General features: G+C 38.5%; 1 protein-coding gene across 8 annotated transcripts in view; it reads left to right on the forward strand.

The window, feature by feature from the left end:
- The window catches only part of ENPP2 (ectonucleotide pyrophosphatase/phosphodiesterase 2), a 108001-nt gene that overhangs the window by 36557 nt on the left and 55453 nt on the right, over positions 1-15991 (forward strand). For all 8 annotated transcript variants that reach the window (XM_047725974.1, XM_047725968.1, XM_047725966.1 and 5 more), the window contains exons 3-8: positions 2107-2262; positions 6341-6466; positions 8471-8531; positions 10641-10738; positions 10962-11041; positions 12076-12195. In XM_047725974.1, the coding sequence (XP_047581930.1) occupies positions 2107-2262; positions 6341-6466; positions 8471-8531; positions 10641-10738; positions 10962-11041; positions 12076-12195 (641 nt within the window). The remainder of the gene's footprint in view (positions 1-2106; positions 2263-6340; positions 6467-8470; positions 8532-10640; positions 10739-10961; positions 11042-12075; positions 12196-15991) is intronic.

Genomic DNA, 15991 nt, shown 5'->3' on the forward strand with positions numbered 1-15991 from the left:
ATAAGGAAGTAAGAGTATACATAGCCTGTCATCAATAACAATTGTTAAGCTATTTCTATATAATATATATTATATAATATATACTTTATACATAAATACGTACACAGGGATATAAATATACATGTTATATGTATAAGAGGGATAGAAATAAGCAAACAAAAGACATTTTTAAAATCCTAGAAGTTTCAAACTACAGAAAGGAAAAAAAAATCCCTCCGCTTCTCTCTTTCTCAGTCATTTTGCTCAAATATAATTCCTGTAAAGAGCTTCTTATGAGGAGAGTGGTGGGGGGAGGGAGGAAGGTTATTGACACCTGTACCTTTCCTCAATGCCTCCGCACCCCCTTCTCTGGCTCTGTTTTTATTTTTATATTTATTTATATCCTTATTGCTCTCCTTACCTCTATTTATGACACAAAATATGATGTTTAATACTATCATACTGTTCTGTTGCTTTGCTCTTAAAAAAAACACATTAATATAATTTTATAGCTCTTTCCATAGTACCCTACACAGCTCTAACTCATTCTTTTTAAGGGCTGGGCAATATTCCATTAATGGATACGGTGATTCTTTTACATATATCTTGGTAAACTTGTACAAATATACATGAGAGGTGAATTCCTAGTAATGGAATTTCTGGGTGAAAGATTCATATGCATTTCCAAAATGTGTTCTATTTTACAAAAAATTTCATTCCTAGCAACAGGTAGGGCACTGCTTACACTTTCCATTCATCAGAAATTAATTATTTTGTAAGCTATGATGACAACAGAGTTGAATTTTTTCCAGTCGGCCAGTTATTCCAGCACTACTTACTAATTAATCCTTCTTTTACCTCCTGATTAATGCCTCTTTCTCTCTCCAATTGCTTCCATTATAAATAAATTCTCATATATTTGACTCTATTTCCCATTCCCACCTTCAGCATTGATCTACTTATTTCCTGGTATAAACTGTTTTAATTATTTAACTCCAGAATATACTTTACTATCTAGTCTTCACCAAATTACTCTTACTTTCAATTACTTTTCATTTCATTTATTCATTTTTTATAAATTTTTAATATCCTCTCCAGTTTAAAAAACTCCTCTTTATATTTTTATTGTGGTTGCATTGAACCTTTAGGTTCATTTAGGAAAAACTGATATTTTTATAATATTATTTTTATCTCCAAGATGTTATATCTTTCCATTTAATGAAATCTTTTGAAATACCTTTTTGTAGAGTTTTAATGTGTTCTTCAGGTACGTCCTATGCGTCTGATGAAATTTATACCTAATATCATATCTTTTAAGAACTATGAGGAATGGAACTTCCATTGAATTTTTGAACTTAATTCCTTATATAATACAAACATGTAGAATTTTTGTCTCACCTATTTTTTCCCTAAAATTTTAGTTGATCCTGAGATTTCTAGATATATAGTCATATCATAGAAAATAAAAAGGATTTATTTTTGACAAGCTGAGATTATGGTGTTCATGTTTGTGTAACTCCAGTTATAAGTGTAGATTTAATGGCTGGAAGAGGTCTTACAAGTCTTCTATTTCAGTTCTGTATGTTCAGACTGTTCTTCGATCATTTAGGCTCAAATCTCTCTTACAAAAAGTTACAGCTTTTCAAAGAGGGACATGAACTCTTGTTTCTAAGTGTGTACATCAATGTTCTCTTCTCTGTTGGCATCATTAACATCCGCAGAGACACTAACCCTCCCAGATTTGTAGTAATAATAATTGTAAACAGTAAAACAAACAGTAAAAAATAATAATTGTAAACAGTAAAACATCAGCCAACATTCATTGCACTTACTGTGTTTGACAGACTGCTAAGTGTTCTGCATGGATTGTTTCCTTGAATTCTCATTATAATCTCCATTTACTTTCGTTAATCCCCCCACTTTACAGATGAGGAAAACTGGCAGGAGGTTTGGCGACCTGCCAAGGGTCCACAGTGACCTGCCCAGGGTTCACAGCTAGAAGGTGATGGTGCCAGGCTGCTCAGCTAGAGCCTGTGTCACCATGCTGTGCTCCTTCCCACTGCCACTTCTCCATGATGACAGGACCCATTTCCCAATCCCATTGCCGTTGCCTCTTGTATCTTGCAGTGTTATCGGACTCCCCCTGGACCAACACTTCTGGATCATGCAAGGGCAGATGCTTTGAACTTCAAGAGGTTGGGCCCCCTGACTGTCGTTGTGATAACCTATGTAAAAGCTACAGCAGTTGCTGCTATGACTTCGATGAGCTTTGTCTGAAGACAGGTGGGTAAATTTTGGGTCCTCTGGAGACTTGGTTGGAGAGCTTAAATGCCCTCACTGTTATTCTCCCTGGCATTTGCACCTTGCTTTAGTCAAACCAAACTGTGTGCATTAGTTTTGTTTCTTGGATGATTATTGATTGTGACTGTTGTTTGCATACCAAGCCTACCCAAAGAACGTTCTTTGCAACTGCGGTCATTATTTACTGATTTTGGAAATATTTACGGCCAGGCTTTTTTTCCCCCCAATCTCCATCATCTGTCTCTTGCTATCAATTCCCACATTCACTGCTAGGGTACATGGACTGAAACTAACAGATTCTTGTTTTTAATTTCCTGTTTTAATTTTAATTTTTAAAATTTTTGCTTTCCTGCTCAGTGTACAACATTTGCGTTATTTCGTCTTATCACGTAGTAACTATTGGCCTGCTCTGATGTAATTCCCCATTCTCTGTGCAGGTGGAAAGTTGTTATGGAGTTCTACTTGGGGTCTCATGCTCAGGGTAGCTCCGAAATATTCCTCTCAGTCATCCTGGCCTTTCTTGCCATGTCTGCTCTACTGGAACCATCAGTAGAATATACGGACTTCAGAATGAATACACTTGAGTTGAGAAGAAGCAGTTTGGAGACATTTGCCACCCCACCTGCTCTGTTTCCAAAGCCCAACCTTTTAAGTAGGACCCCAGAGAAACCTTGTAGGCTATCCAGCACGCCTCTGGGCAGCACTGTACGTAAACTCTGAGAAAGATGACCGTCAACAGTGCCAAGATCTCTAGACACAGCTTCCTTGACAAGTTATGACTTGTTTTTGGACTTTTATGGTTTAAATGATTCTTTCAAAAATCTGACTCATATTATCATTGATATTAGTCTTATATTTCTAATGATATCGTTAGAAACAGAGATGTTATTCTTCTTTACTAAAGAAATAGCCCTTGATTTATATAAAAACCAATGCCAACTCCCTTACCAGTTCTGGTTTGTTTGCTTTTCCCCCACCAAACAAGAAGAGTTTTATTAGGCTGTTTTCTGTATAATACATTTTCCAAACATGTAGCCATTTTTTTTTCTTGTTACTTTCCTTTGGAACTTCTCCCAGGTTCCTTAGCCGTGGGTCTGCAAACTTAAATGCTGAGAACCTTGTAAACTGAACATATGGATGGAACAGATGTTCTAGTAGAGCTCTTTGGCTCCGAAACATTATTTCAAACCAGCAGCCTATGATTGCTTGGCACCGGGGACCTAACCAATGCTCGTTTCCTTTGCGCCACGAGCATCTGGCCTCTGACATGTCCTCTCAGAGGTCCGGATTCTTGATCTTAGAGCTCCTTGCAAAGTTTAGTGGATGTCCCCACTCTACCTTAGCTCTTTCCGAATGTCGTTCATGCCTCTCTTTCCAGATGTAATAAATACAGATGATAACAACATTTTTGAAGTAGTTTATTTTCCTGTGTACCAAGATAACATATGCCAAATGTGGAAGAATCAAATATCAAATAATAACAAAAGGTTGAAGGAAAAAATAAAAGTCTCTGAGATCCTACAGGCCTCAGAGATGGCCTACAGGCCACTTTCCAGAGATAAGCACAATGTTTCAGTGTAGACCTTGACTACTATGTGTGTGTGTGTGTACATGTATTTATATGAGTGTATATATGGATATGTCTGGGAGGGGATGTGTCTATACTCATATATCTCTTTACACACCATCCTTTTGAATGTCTAAATAGTATTCCATTGAACAGATGCAACCTGCTTCTTGAGTAACTGATCATTATTTAGATTTCCCCCACTTGTTGCTATTATGAAGAATATATCAGTGAATGTGGTTCATGATTATTCAAATTTTGTCTGTTTTCCATAAGACAAATTCCTAGGAGCGGGATTTTGAAGCAAAGTGTACATTTAAAAAATATAAATATATGATACAAAATTAATACTTCTCAAAGTTTATATTCCTCTCAAAAGGCACAGAGCCTTTCAGCACTCCCTTTTCAACATATTCTCACTTTTAAAAATACATATTTTCACTAAAAAATTGCTTTTTCTGATCTAATAGGTAACTTTCTTATTATTCCATAAGGTTAATTTTTTTTCTATTTATTTCCATGTTTGTTTTCAAAAATTATACAACTGACTGACTCCTACCTTGCTTGTGGTTCACTCTGAGCCCTGGCTTTTAAAAATTCCATTTTTACACAAAGCCAGTAGCTCCTCAATAAATTCAGCTTGTTAATAGTGATTTTTTTTGTAAACAAAGGGATTTTCTTATGAAACTAGAGCAGCAATAAAAGTATATGTGTTATATGAATTATCCTTGAATTGGGAAAAAAAATCAGTCCAAGTAACCTTGGAAAATTGCTAACCATTGGGAATAGCAGGTCCTGGATAAAGGAATTTTAAGCATTTCATCTGCTTGGGAAGCAAAGGCAGAGGAAGAGGGGATATCAAAAAATCAGAGAAAATTTGGATATAAATGTAATTCTAAAAGAAGGGAAATTAAACAGTAGTTGTATGGTTTTCTAGCATGGCAAATAGTACTTCTTTATTCATTTATTCATTTAGCAAAGTGTCTGTTGGTAGAATATTCCTAAGTAGCAACATAGCTTCCTAAAACCATTGCCTTCCACTTACAATATATAATAAGGGATGAAGACCTCAAGTGTCCTTAGCTCAGAGAGGGTTTTCTTGACCATTCTATGTCAAGTAGCATCCCCTTTCCACCCTGTCACTCTCTATCAGTACCATCATATTATTTCCTTCATAGCACTTGACATGAACTGAAATTATCTTGTTTCTCCTGGTCTGCTTGCCGATGGTCTGTCTTTCCCAATTGGAATAGAAGCTCCATGAAGATGTCCTGTCTTGTCTTTCTTGTTCTTCATGACCCCCTCCCCCAGCACCTGGAACATGGAAAACATAATAGAAATATGTATTGAATAAATGAATTCACTATGAAATTTCTTAGTACATCAACCCTGAATTTCAAGAGTTGTGTTTTATTTTCATGATAATTTGCAAGTAGATGGAATGCATGTTCATGGAACACCTAGCATGTGCCAGGCACACTCTCAGATACTGGAGACATAATGGGGAAGAGAGATGTGTTTTTCTTTTTCCCCCTGCTGTGGAACTTCCAGTCTAGTAGATGAAAATGCAAGCAAAAAAATATAGCACTCTCTTTTTTTTTTTTTAAAGATTTTATTTATTTATTTGACAGAGATCACAAGTAGGCAGACAGGCAGGCAAAGAGAGAGGGGGAAACAGGCTCCCTGCTGAGCAGAGAGCCTGATGCGGGGCTCGATCCCAGGACCCTGGGATCATGACCTGAGCCAAAGGCAGAGGCCTTAACCCACTGAGCCACCCAGGTGCTCCTAGCACTCTCTTTTAAATGAAAATGTTAATTTTCTTAAATATTTACTGTTGATAGAATTAAACCATGAGCTCTGAATCAAGTATGTTCAGACAGAAATCTGTAACCCATCTATTGGCCTCCTGGAGAGGAGGGGCTATGACCCCTCATTGTAGATGGGGCCATATTTTGGTTGATGGTTGGCACTATGAGTGTTTTTTCATATCCCTTTAAACTCTACAGCTCTCTGTTTAGGACTGGACCCTCCAGCTGCAACTTAGAGCAGGAGAGGATTTGGTTGCACTATCGTTTGTAATTAAATCAAACTCATTAATGTCAAGTAAAGCTACTTTGGGAAATAAAAGAGCCCAGCTGTAGTTACTCTGCCTAAGATGGTGGAAACACCTATCACAGGCTTACACACCATACATTTTCCTGTTTTTTTGTTTTTGTTTTTGTTTTTTAGTACAGTGTACAAATGGTAAGGGTTCCATTTTTCCAGAGGAGCCCAATTATGTTTGGCTTCGTACTCTGATTTGAAAAATTAGGAATTCAACCTATTTGTAAGTCCTCCAAATATCATCTAGGCCTCAGGCCAACTCTAATTTCACAAGCAGATTAAATGATGTGGGATTTTAGCTCTTTTTGTTGGCAACACTTGTGAGCAATTGTGGCCTCTTTCATTTGGTTTGTGAGAAGCAGTGACAGTGTTTTATTGTGCCGATTTCAGCGGGCGGCTGGGAGTGTACTAAGGACAGATGCGGAGAAGTAAGAAACGAAGACAATGCTTGTCACTGCTCAGAAGACTGCCTGGCCAGGGGAGACTGCTGTACTAATTACCAAGTGGTTTGCAAAGGTACATGTTTCCGTGGGTTGGCTAGAGATTTAAAAGAATAAAAACTGGAGATGCTCCAAGGAATCTTGGATGTTGGGGCTGTAACACCTTGGATATGGGTTTGGAAGGAGGGAAGGGGTTGTGTTTTTAAATTTCTCATGCTTTTTTCTTAATTTTGCTTCCCTGCATTTCACAGATCTGAAATAACAAGGAAATCGCCCCAAATACCAGAATGTAGTAGAATCCTAATAATGAAGAGTTTACTAAAGTTCCTGTCTTGGTCTTAGATCAGGTTGTCTGAAAGCAGAACCTGAGATGGAATTCCATGCGTAAAATGTATTGAGGGAATGCTCTGTGGGAAAACCACATAAGGGAGCAAGAAGGAGGTCAGGGCAGGGGGGCAGCCAGCAAGGATGTGGTTTTAGGGGAAGTCTCACCTTGGCGTGATTTACTGCAAGGTCTGGAAGGTAAATAATAGAATTATTACCCTTTGAGGCCGGGGGAACATGGCTTTTGTACCCATTGGATGTAAGCTATAAACTGAGGCACTAGCAGCAGCCTGAAGATGTGTGTACCAGCTGGTAAAGAGGGTCGGGGCACACACAGTTCCTGTTGTACCCCAAAGCTCTGCATGCATATCTGTTCTCTTGGTATGGTCTATTGTGGAATATGATGGTTTTATTCTAATAGTAAATACCAGTCGGTGAACTAACAAAAATATAAAAGATGACGTTTCTGTCTCTAAGGATTTGAAGTTACCATAGCACCCAATTACAGAGATTAATGGAAAGATCCAAGAATCTTTATGTAAACTTTGCAAGCCCCTTTATTGTCAAAATTAAGTCCTTCTTCCTAGCTGTGCCATGGAACATTTAAGAAGAGTTTCTGTGAAAAGATTTCAGGGAAAAAGCAAATCCGTTCTGAATGTGTTTCATGTTCAGTTTGTGGTGGGAAGGTATTCCATAAATCCTGAATTTGGAAACTTTCCCCTGCCCAAACAGTTATTGTAACTTTTGATAAATCATACAATCAACTGAGACTCTTATTCCTTTTCCTTCCCCACCCACCGTGTAGTAAATGTAACAATAAACGACAGAGGCTATTAGAAGAGAAAAGACCAGAAAAAGTCCTAGGTGTGGCTGGTCATTGAACCATTCAACATTGGGTTTTGCTGGTTAAAACTTCTAGTTGTAGTACTTTTGTGAGAGCCCTGGGTGAGTAGACATGTGGTAAAACTCCCCCCAGTTTAAGGACCATGTTACTAACCTACCCAGCTGTCAGGAGTCAGATTCTTATTGACCAGGGCGATTTCCGATTTCCGATGGTCAAAATACATGATGTTTATTTGCCTTAGGGCCATTTAAAGTAAATGCTTTTTGATAATTTTCATTTTCTCCTAAGGAAGCCTCGTTGTTAATGTTTCTTTGGTTTTAAACCTGAACTCTTTTCTGTTCTCCATTCTTGACGGGGTAACTCTGGAAAGCTCTTGGACCCTGGAGGAAGAGAAAAGTGAAAGAGCATTGATTTTTTTTTCCAGGCTGAATGCCCACCCAGGGGCAAATCATCTTTCTCTTGCAATCTTCCAATCTATCATTCCTGAGTATTCTAAGCCTTTCCCCACAACTGAAGGGAAGTTGTGCCATAGTTTCTATGGCTCTGAGATGTTCAGTGGTGGAGAAAAGAATGTTCCGTCTAATGACCAAATAGTTTATTTCTGGAGGGAAACAAACATGAAATTTTGTTCACTGACGCCACTGGTGTTTTTATCTACAAACCATTTAGACTTAGGAGGCTCTCATAAACACCACTTGGGGCTATTAAATATTAGCTTTTCCATTATGTATGGGTGTACTTTAGTAAGCCAAACCAACACTGGACTTTATTTCAGAGTTTCTGTTTAGATGGTGTTCCATAAGCAAGGAGTATCCAGCAAGACACGGACGGGGCCTGGGGTTGCGGTCTTTAGGGCTCTGGCTGGCATTGACCATGAGATTCACAAGTGAATTTACCCACTTTCCCTTATAGGAGAGACACACTGGGTAGATGACAACTGTGAGGAAATAAAGACCCCAGAATGCCCTGCAGGGTAAGTGCCTTTTATAAACATGATGAAGTTTTACATATTAGTTGATAAAACATCCCAGGATCCAGATAGGTAAATGATGACAAACAATGTAAAAGCTGAGATCATCTTATACAGGCAAACTTATACTCAAGTACTTGTAAGTGATTAATTCATCGAAAGCTAGAATGCACATCTTGAAGTATTGAGTTTTTTTTTTTTTTTTAAGATTTCATTTATTTATTTGAGAGAGGGGTAGGAGCCGAGGAAAAGGGAGAAGTAGTCTCCTTGCTGAGTAGAGAGCCTGACGCAGGGCTCGATCCCAGGATGCTGGGATCATGACCTGAGCCGAAGGCAGAGGCTTAACCACTGAGCCCCAAAGTAGGGAGTTTTTAAAACATTTTCTTCTATTGCCTCTGCACATATTAAAGACTGAATATCCTCTATACTTCACTGTAGCTGAAGATTTTACAAAATGTATGTAAATACCACCAGAGAAGGAAAGATACATTTCTGGCATTGATTTGTTATTTGTTATTTATTTTTTGGTGTTTTTTTTTTTTTGTTTTTTTTTTTTTTGAGTTTTTTCTGGGAAGGCTGCTTCTGCCTTTTTTGGCAGGGGGGTGGGGAGGACTACAGAACTTCTCAAAAATATCATCCAAGCTGGTAACTCCTACTGGACGCTGCAGGAACTTGACAACTACTGAACGCTGGGGTGTAGCCAGGCTTGAGTGACCCCCACAGCTCAAGTGCGACCGGCGTGAGACACTATGCCTTCCAGGAAACTGCTGAAAATTCATGGACCCTTAAAATGCCTGGCAGAAAATAAATCATCAAGTGTGTTTTCATGAATGTATTTGTTCAAGTGGATTTTTGTTTCTCAGCAGCATAGCCTGCAACGCAAAATCTGAGTATTTCGATATTGTCTTGATTTTCATCTCCTCCTTTGGCTTTAATGAGCCACTTGTACCTCTTTGGACTTTCTGAATGGAATGGCCGTCGTTTCTGACTGTTTAACATATGTTCAGTTATTTTTGGGGACAAAGCAATCTAGCAGTAGAAGCCCGTTAATGGAGAATAGTCACAACTATAATGAACTCATCGAAAGTTTCATACTATGTGCTTTATCTGTGACACATCTGAAATACGCCTTATTTGTTATGTGGCTTCAGTAAACTCAAGTCAAACTACCAGGAAAAAGTGTTTTTCTGCAATTTAGTATTCTCAAGTCTGACCGGCCAATTCTGTCCTCAGACTATAACAGAGGACCTATTTTATTAGATCCTGCTCTAGTTAAATGAATCATCTGGTCCTTTATTGATGAACTTTTTTTTTTTCTCTTTTATAAATTTTTTTATTTTTTTCAGCATAACAGGATTCATTATTTTTGCACCACACCCAGTGCTCCATGCAATCCGTGCCCTCTACAATACCCACCACCTGGTGCCCCCAACCTCCCAATTGATGAACTTTTTAAAGGTCTTTATTAATTTTGATTATTTTTAAAGTTATTTTATGATTAAGCCTAAAAGAATTCTTCTGTAAGTTTTAGGGACAAGGGTGCCACTGCTATAAAATTTCATGCTCATTTACCCATTCATTCATATATTTGATAAGCATTTATTGAAGCCCTACTAAAGTTCTATGAAATAGAAAGATGGATAAGACATAAACTATGCATCAAAATAATGTAGTATGTATGTGAATGAGAAAAGAGGTATGAATTAATATCTTAAAGGAATTCAGAAGTGTGAGCAGTAAAGTTATAGAAAAGGAAACCTTGAGGTGGGTTTTAAGGAATGAATAGGAGTTTTATGGGTAGCAAATGGGAGAACACCTGTTCTAGGCAAATAAAACAACTTTATACAGTGTGAAAAACCTTGTTTGTAGTGTGAGAGGCGGCAAGGGAAATCTGGAGTCCAGTTCCTTCCCTGGCCATTTTATGGCCTTGGTCACTTAACTCTGGACTTTGGTCATCACAAATGCCATGTGGCTGGCAGCCCAGGCCTTAACCAATAGCCTCACTTGAAGTTTCATCTTGGAAACTCCTGGTCTCAATTGTGCATAATGAGAAGGCACAATGGAAACTTTGTAGCAGGATGTTTTCTAAAGCTTAATATGTTATTCTTGAAGGTTTGTTCGCCCTCCGTTAATCATCTTTTCGGTCGATGGTTTCCGTGCATCATATATGAAGAAAGGCAGCAAGGTCATGCCTAACATTGAAAAGCTAAGTAAGTCCTTTTCATACTATATTCTCATCAGTATCCATGATCTGCCCAGTGCATGCTCAGCTATGAGCTTTGAGAGCTATGGACAAGTAGATGTAGTCTATTATTTGAAATACAGAAGTGATTGTAACTGAAGTCTTTGGTGGTTTCTGAAGTGGATGGAGTCCCCTACGTGAAGTGACTCCTGCTGGGTCTCTCGTCCTAATGTCTGAAATTCTGTCCCTAGGGTCTTGTGGCACACACTCTCCCTACATGAGGCCCGTGTACCCAACAAAAACTTTCCCTAACTTATACACTTTGGCCACTGTAAGTATTTTTTCTCTCTTTTCTTTCTTTTTTTTTTAATTTTAATTTTATGTATTTATTTATTTGAGAGAGAGAGAGAGAGAGAGCGCACGAGCGGGGTGGGGAGGGGAAGAGGGAGAGAGAGAAACAGACTCCCTGCTGAGCAGGGAGGGAAGTCCCCATGTGGGACTGCATCCCAAGACCTCGAGATCATCACCTGAGCCAAGGGCAGATGCTTAACTGCCTGAGCCACCAGGGTGTCTCCTAAGTATTTTTTCAAAGGATGTAGATTCAAAGGGTGTGGGTGTAGATTTCATCCTGAAATTAATTAATTAATCCTGAGATTAAAAAAAAACATGTTTCTCAGTGGTCCAAGAAAATCTGTCTGTTTTCTATCTCGTCTGCCTGAGCTGTTCACGGTAAGTGTCTTTTACAACTTTGTCGGGGACCAAATCTCACGGTCGCTTCAAAACGGAAAACTTTTTTTCAGGTACCGTTCTGTTTGAACATATACATTAAGCTTCTGTCAGATACCACAGGATCTGTTGTTTATTTTCTGGGTTTTCAAATAAAAATATTGACTTCAGAACACTTTGTTTTCGTTTTCAGATACTCCCAGTCCTACCTTCTTTTCTTCTTTAAAAACACAATTTGTTTATTTATTTTGTTATTATGATGAATTCGAGGGGTTCTGAGGTAGAAGTAGAACTTAGGGAAAAGAAAAAGTGTATTTATAAATAGAAGCACATAAGTAAATTTCAATCTGCAGGTTAACTTATTGCAATAAAAGTTATTGTCATCTTACTAAATAGCAACAGTTAAAAAACCCCAAATATTAGCTTTCTTATCATCATGTTAAGTCTCTCAGATCGCTTATGATTAATAAGACAACATTCATGTTTGCTCAGACACACACAGAGTCTACATGTATCTTATATAAATTTGGAAATTAAATATTGCTATACAACTTCCTATGATAAGAAAATATATGATTGAACTCATTTGTACAGATGATCATATTGGTAGTTTAACAATAAATTTTCTTTTACACAAAGGGACTATATCCAGAATCACATGGAATTGTTGGCAATTCAATGTATGATCCTGTATTTGATGCCACTTTCCACCTTCGAGGACGAGAGAAGTTCAATCACAGATGGTGGGGAGGTCAACCGGTAAGTTCTGCGTTTTGTGTGTATGTGTGTCTGTGCACTGAACCATTTCATCCCCAAATTTTTACCTGCATAAAAGATGCATATAATTTCCTCAGACTTGGCAATGTTTCTGCCCTTTAGTGTTGTGTATATATATCTGTGCACATAATACCTATATATATGTGTAAATAGTGTGTATATTTCTATGTCCATGTGTGTCTCTATATATGTGTGTGTATGTGTAGGTGAGGTTATGATTATAAATGTGCCAGAGGATAAATGTCTTCATTAGATGCTCGTGATGGAAATGGTGACAGAAAGGCAAATTTCAGAGACATTTTGAGGAAGGAATATATAGTCAGATCTTGCTGATTTACTAGGTTTAAGGGTACGATGAAAAAGAGAAGTGGATGATTAGGTCTACCCCCAAATTTTGGCCCAGGTACCATATGAAGAGAGACAGAGAAACTTGCTGATAAGAAGGAGCTCAATGAACCCACCGGAAATTCGTGAATTCTTTTGTTTAATCCATTTTTTGAAATTCTTGGAAGTTACATGTAAGTGGAACCCTATCTTCATTTTGGACCAGCAAATTAATACTTTGAAAGAACTCATCCTGTTTACTTCGGATCTAATGGATGGGCAGAAAGTAAAATAAGGATGTAGGTGGCTTTCTACATTATATTTTTCCTATGACTGTATGCGAGGTTAGGCAACTTGATTTGGTCAGACATGAGCAAAAGGGCAACGTGAGACAAGGTTGTTGAATGTGCAGAATTGAACCAAGAGCACATGCCCCAGGGTAAAAGGGCCAAGATCCCCACAGGAACACAACCCAGTGTACACAGCCAATGAAAAACATGTAGAAGAAAGACAGCAAATGGTCCCACCTTATGTCAACTCTGACTGGAGGCCATTATCCCCCCGGAGCTCTGGTTAGGACAGAGAGCTGAGACCCTTGTGTATTGGCCATGACATAGCCAGTGTCTGCACACATCCGTGAATCTACCATCCCTGAGCAGTTCCATACCCAGAAATCTTTGCTCCAATCTACGGGCAAGCTAGAGAACAAAAAGTCAGAAGAAAATGGTATTGCTTTGATTAAAGGTCATTCATGATTACAAAAATAGATGCATGCCTAACAAAACCATATGCAAAGCTAAACATGGTCTTCTCATTTAAAAAAAAAATAAATATTGGAAGACTCCTTGTATGTCTGTAGAAGTGTTTCTTTATAGTAGAGGTTCTGATTCTGCTGTCCTTGTTCAGGCTGGACTCCCAGAAGTCTGTGATGACCTGAGCTGTGAGCTTAGTGAAATTGGTTTACAGGATGGATTTCACAAAGTTTATGATAGAGGAACATTTTATGTGTAAATAAAATTATTAACATTAGATTTCTGTCAAGTATTGCTCATCGGTTTTTTATATTCATTTTGTCATGGAAGCAAAGTTGCCTGAGGAACCACACAGGAGATAGACAGAAATAGTAATTTTATCAAATTGGATCACCTTACCCAAGCATTGACATTAATTTCCCTCTGGATTGGCATAGCTCAGAAGATCCGTCCACATCTTCACTAACTTCTGCAAAAACAGAGCAGAGGGAATGCTGCTAAGTTGCCCAATGGAATGAAGTAGTTTTCAATTCTGTTTGCCTATTTCCTGATTCTCAGTGTTGACAGATTTGACCAAGTTTAGTGTTTTCCTAGTGTTGACAACGATTTACAGTGAAATCTGTACTTCTGATTTAAGCGGACACCATAAAAATTTCAAGGAACATAGTAGCTATAATTTAAACACGTATTTATTATTGAAATTAAGCATATACAAAGAATATAATGACAGAAACGGTAAGGAACTGCAGAATAAGAATATAAGAAACTAGAAATATTAGAAGAAGAGATGAGCCTTAATAAATATTTCTCAGGCTTTTATCCCATCTTCTCAGAGGCTTATGCATTTCACAAAATCACCAGTGGAAAAAAATAACTGGAGTTGAGAAAATATTTATAAAAATCTTAGGTAATGAAATTAAACTCAGTTTATTTTTACTGAATGATGAAACCATGAAAGACATTCGGCTAAATAAGAAAGGAGTCAGAGTAAATGGTAAATAAGAACCACTCTAATCCTACTTTAAAATTTAATAGATGGGATGAGGCATTTGTATATCATGCATCTGAAAATTTGAATCTTACATTAGGCTTCCAAAAATAATTTCTTTAATTTAATTTAATTTCACTTTGTTTTGTGATTTTCACTTTTTCACTTTTTTTTTTTTAATTTTCCCTTTTTTTTGTAGCACAGATATAGCCATTTTAGCCAACTCAGGTCTGCTTTTAATCTGTTAGTCCTCACAATGGGCTATTAAAAGCTGTCATTCACTTTATGATGCTACAGTTCTCATACATATTTTAATGGGATTCTTTTGTTGTCGTCATTGCTTTAAAATTATACTTGGTTCTTATTATGACAGTACGCTCCGTACTTTTACTGAAATTCCTTAAGCGTGTTCATTTCTTTGAAAAATCTCTCCGCTCTAATCCTGCAATTTCTGAAGATATCTCAGTGGGAAATTCCCTGTTTGGTTTAAATCTGGACTCAGCAAAGGGCACAATGAATGAGACTCCCTACGAGACTCCAACTCCACAAAAGATGGGGATTTGAGAAGCCCCCCCCCCCGCCCCCCCAACAATGCAAGTCCTCCGAAGCCACAGTTTCCAGAGCAAGGCGTTTCCAGGAAGAGCAGGTGCTTTCTTACCACTCCTCAAGAGGCTTGGTCTGCTGCTGCATCTGCCAGCAGGAGTCATGCAGTGAGTTGGTCCAGAGACCACCCTCGTGAATTACTGTAGTGGGAAAATGCAAGAACGACGGCAAAGAGAAGCAGGATGACATTAGAGCAGGCATGAAATTCCGGCCTTAAAGGGTTGGCTTGATGGAAAGTGCCAGTCATTGTTTACCTCTCTTTCTGCCTATCTTATTATCCTGCTTTTGGGCAGTTTTGCTGTCTTTTCAGGAAAATTTTATTTTTCATTTATTCTGTTGTTTCTTTCCTATAGATTGCTATAAATCTGGGCTTCCCTCCCCTTCTTTTTACTGTATCCTAAGGTACTTAGGTTGGACTCCGCTCTGCTCTGAGGGGTCTCTAATGCTCACTTAGCTGCTTTGCTCCTAGACTCCTAGCTATCTTTCAAATTTCTTTCTTTTTTTTTTAAAGATTTTATTTATTTATTTGACAGAGAGAAATCACAAGTAGGCAGAGAGGCAGGCAGAGAGAGAGGAGGAAGCAGGCTCCCCACTGAGCAGAAAGCCCGATGTGGGGCTCGAACCCAGGACCTGGGATCATGACCTGAGCCGAAGGCAGCGGCTTAACCCACTGAGCCACCCAGGCGCCCCTATCTTTCAAATTTCAATTGAAATATCTGTCCCCAGGTGGTCGCTAAGCTCGTCCAGCCCTGGCTAAGCTCAGGACCCTCCTTTGGGTTTTCACATTATTTCTGTCATAAATTTGACCATATATTTTTGAACTTATTCACATATCTGCTTTAGACTATGGACCCCATGGGAGTATAATCTCTTTATTCTCAGGCTGTAATCCACAGCCTGATGCATTCAGGGGCCCCACTACTGTGTCTTGGAATGAACTTGAACTGGACCATATCTGAGGCATGTTTGCCTGTACTTTTTCCTTGTAGTTTATCAGTCACTGTCGTCAGGCCCTAAGCACTTCCAAAGGGCCACACGGGCCCACAGTCTGCTCTGCTGCAACCCCAGTCCTCATATGGTAGCTTGGTCTGATCTGAATCTCAGTAAGTGA

The sequence above is a fragment of the Lutra lutra genome, chromosome 4 (genome assembly GCF_902655055.1).
Source record: "Lutra lutra chromosome 4, mLutLut1.2, whole genome shotgun sequence".
NCBI classification, from domain to species: domain Eukaryota; kingdom Metazoa; phylum Chordata; class Mammalia; order Carnivora; family Mustelidae; genus Lutra; species Lutra lutra.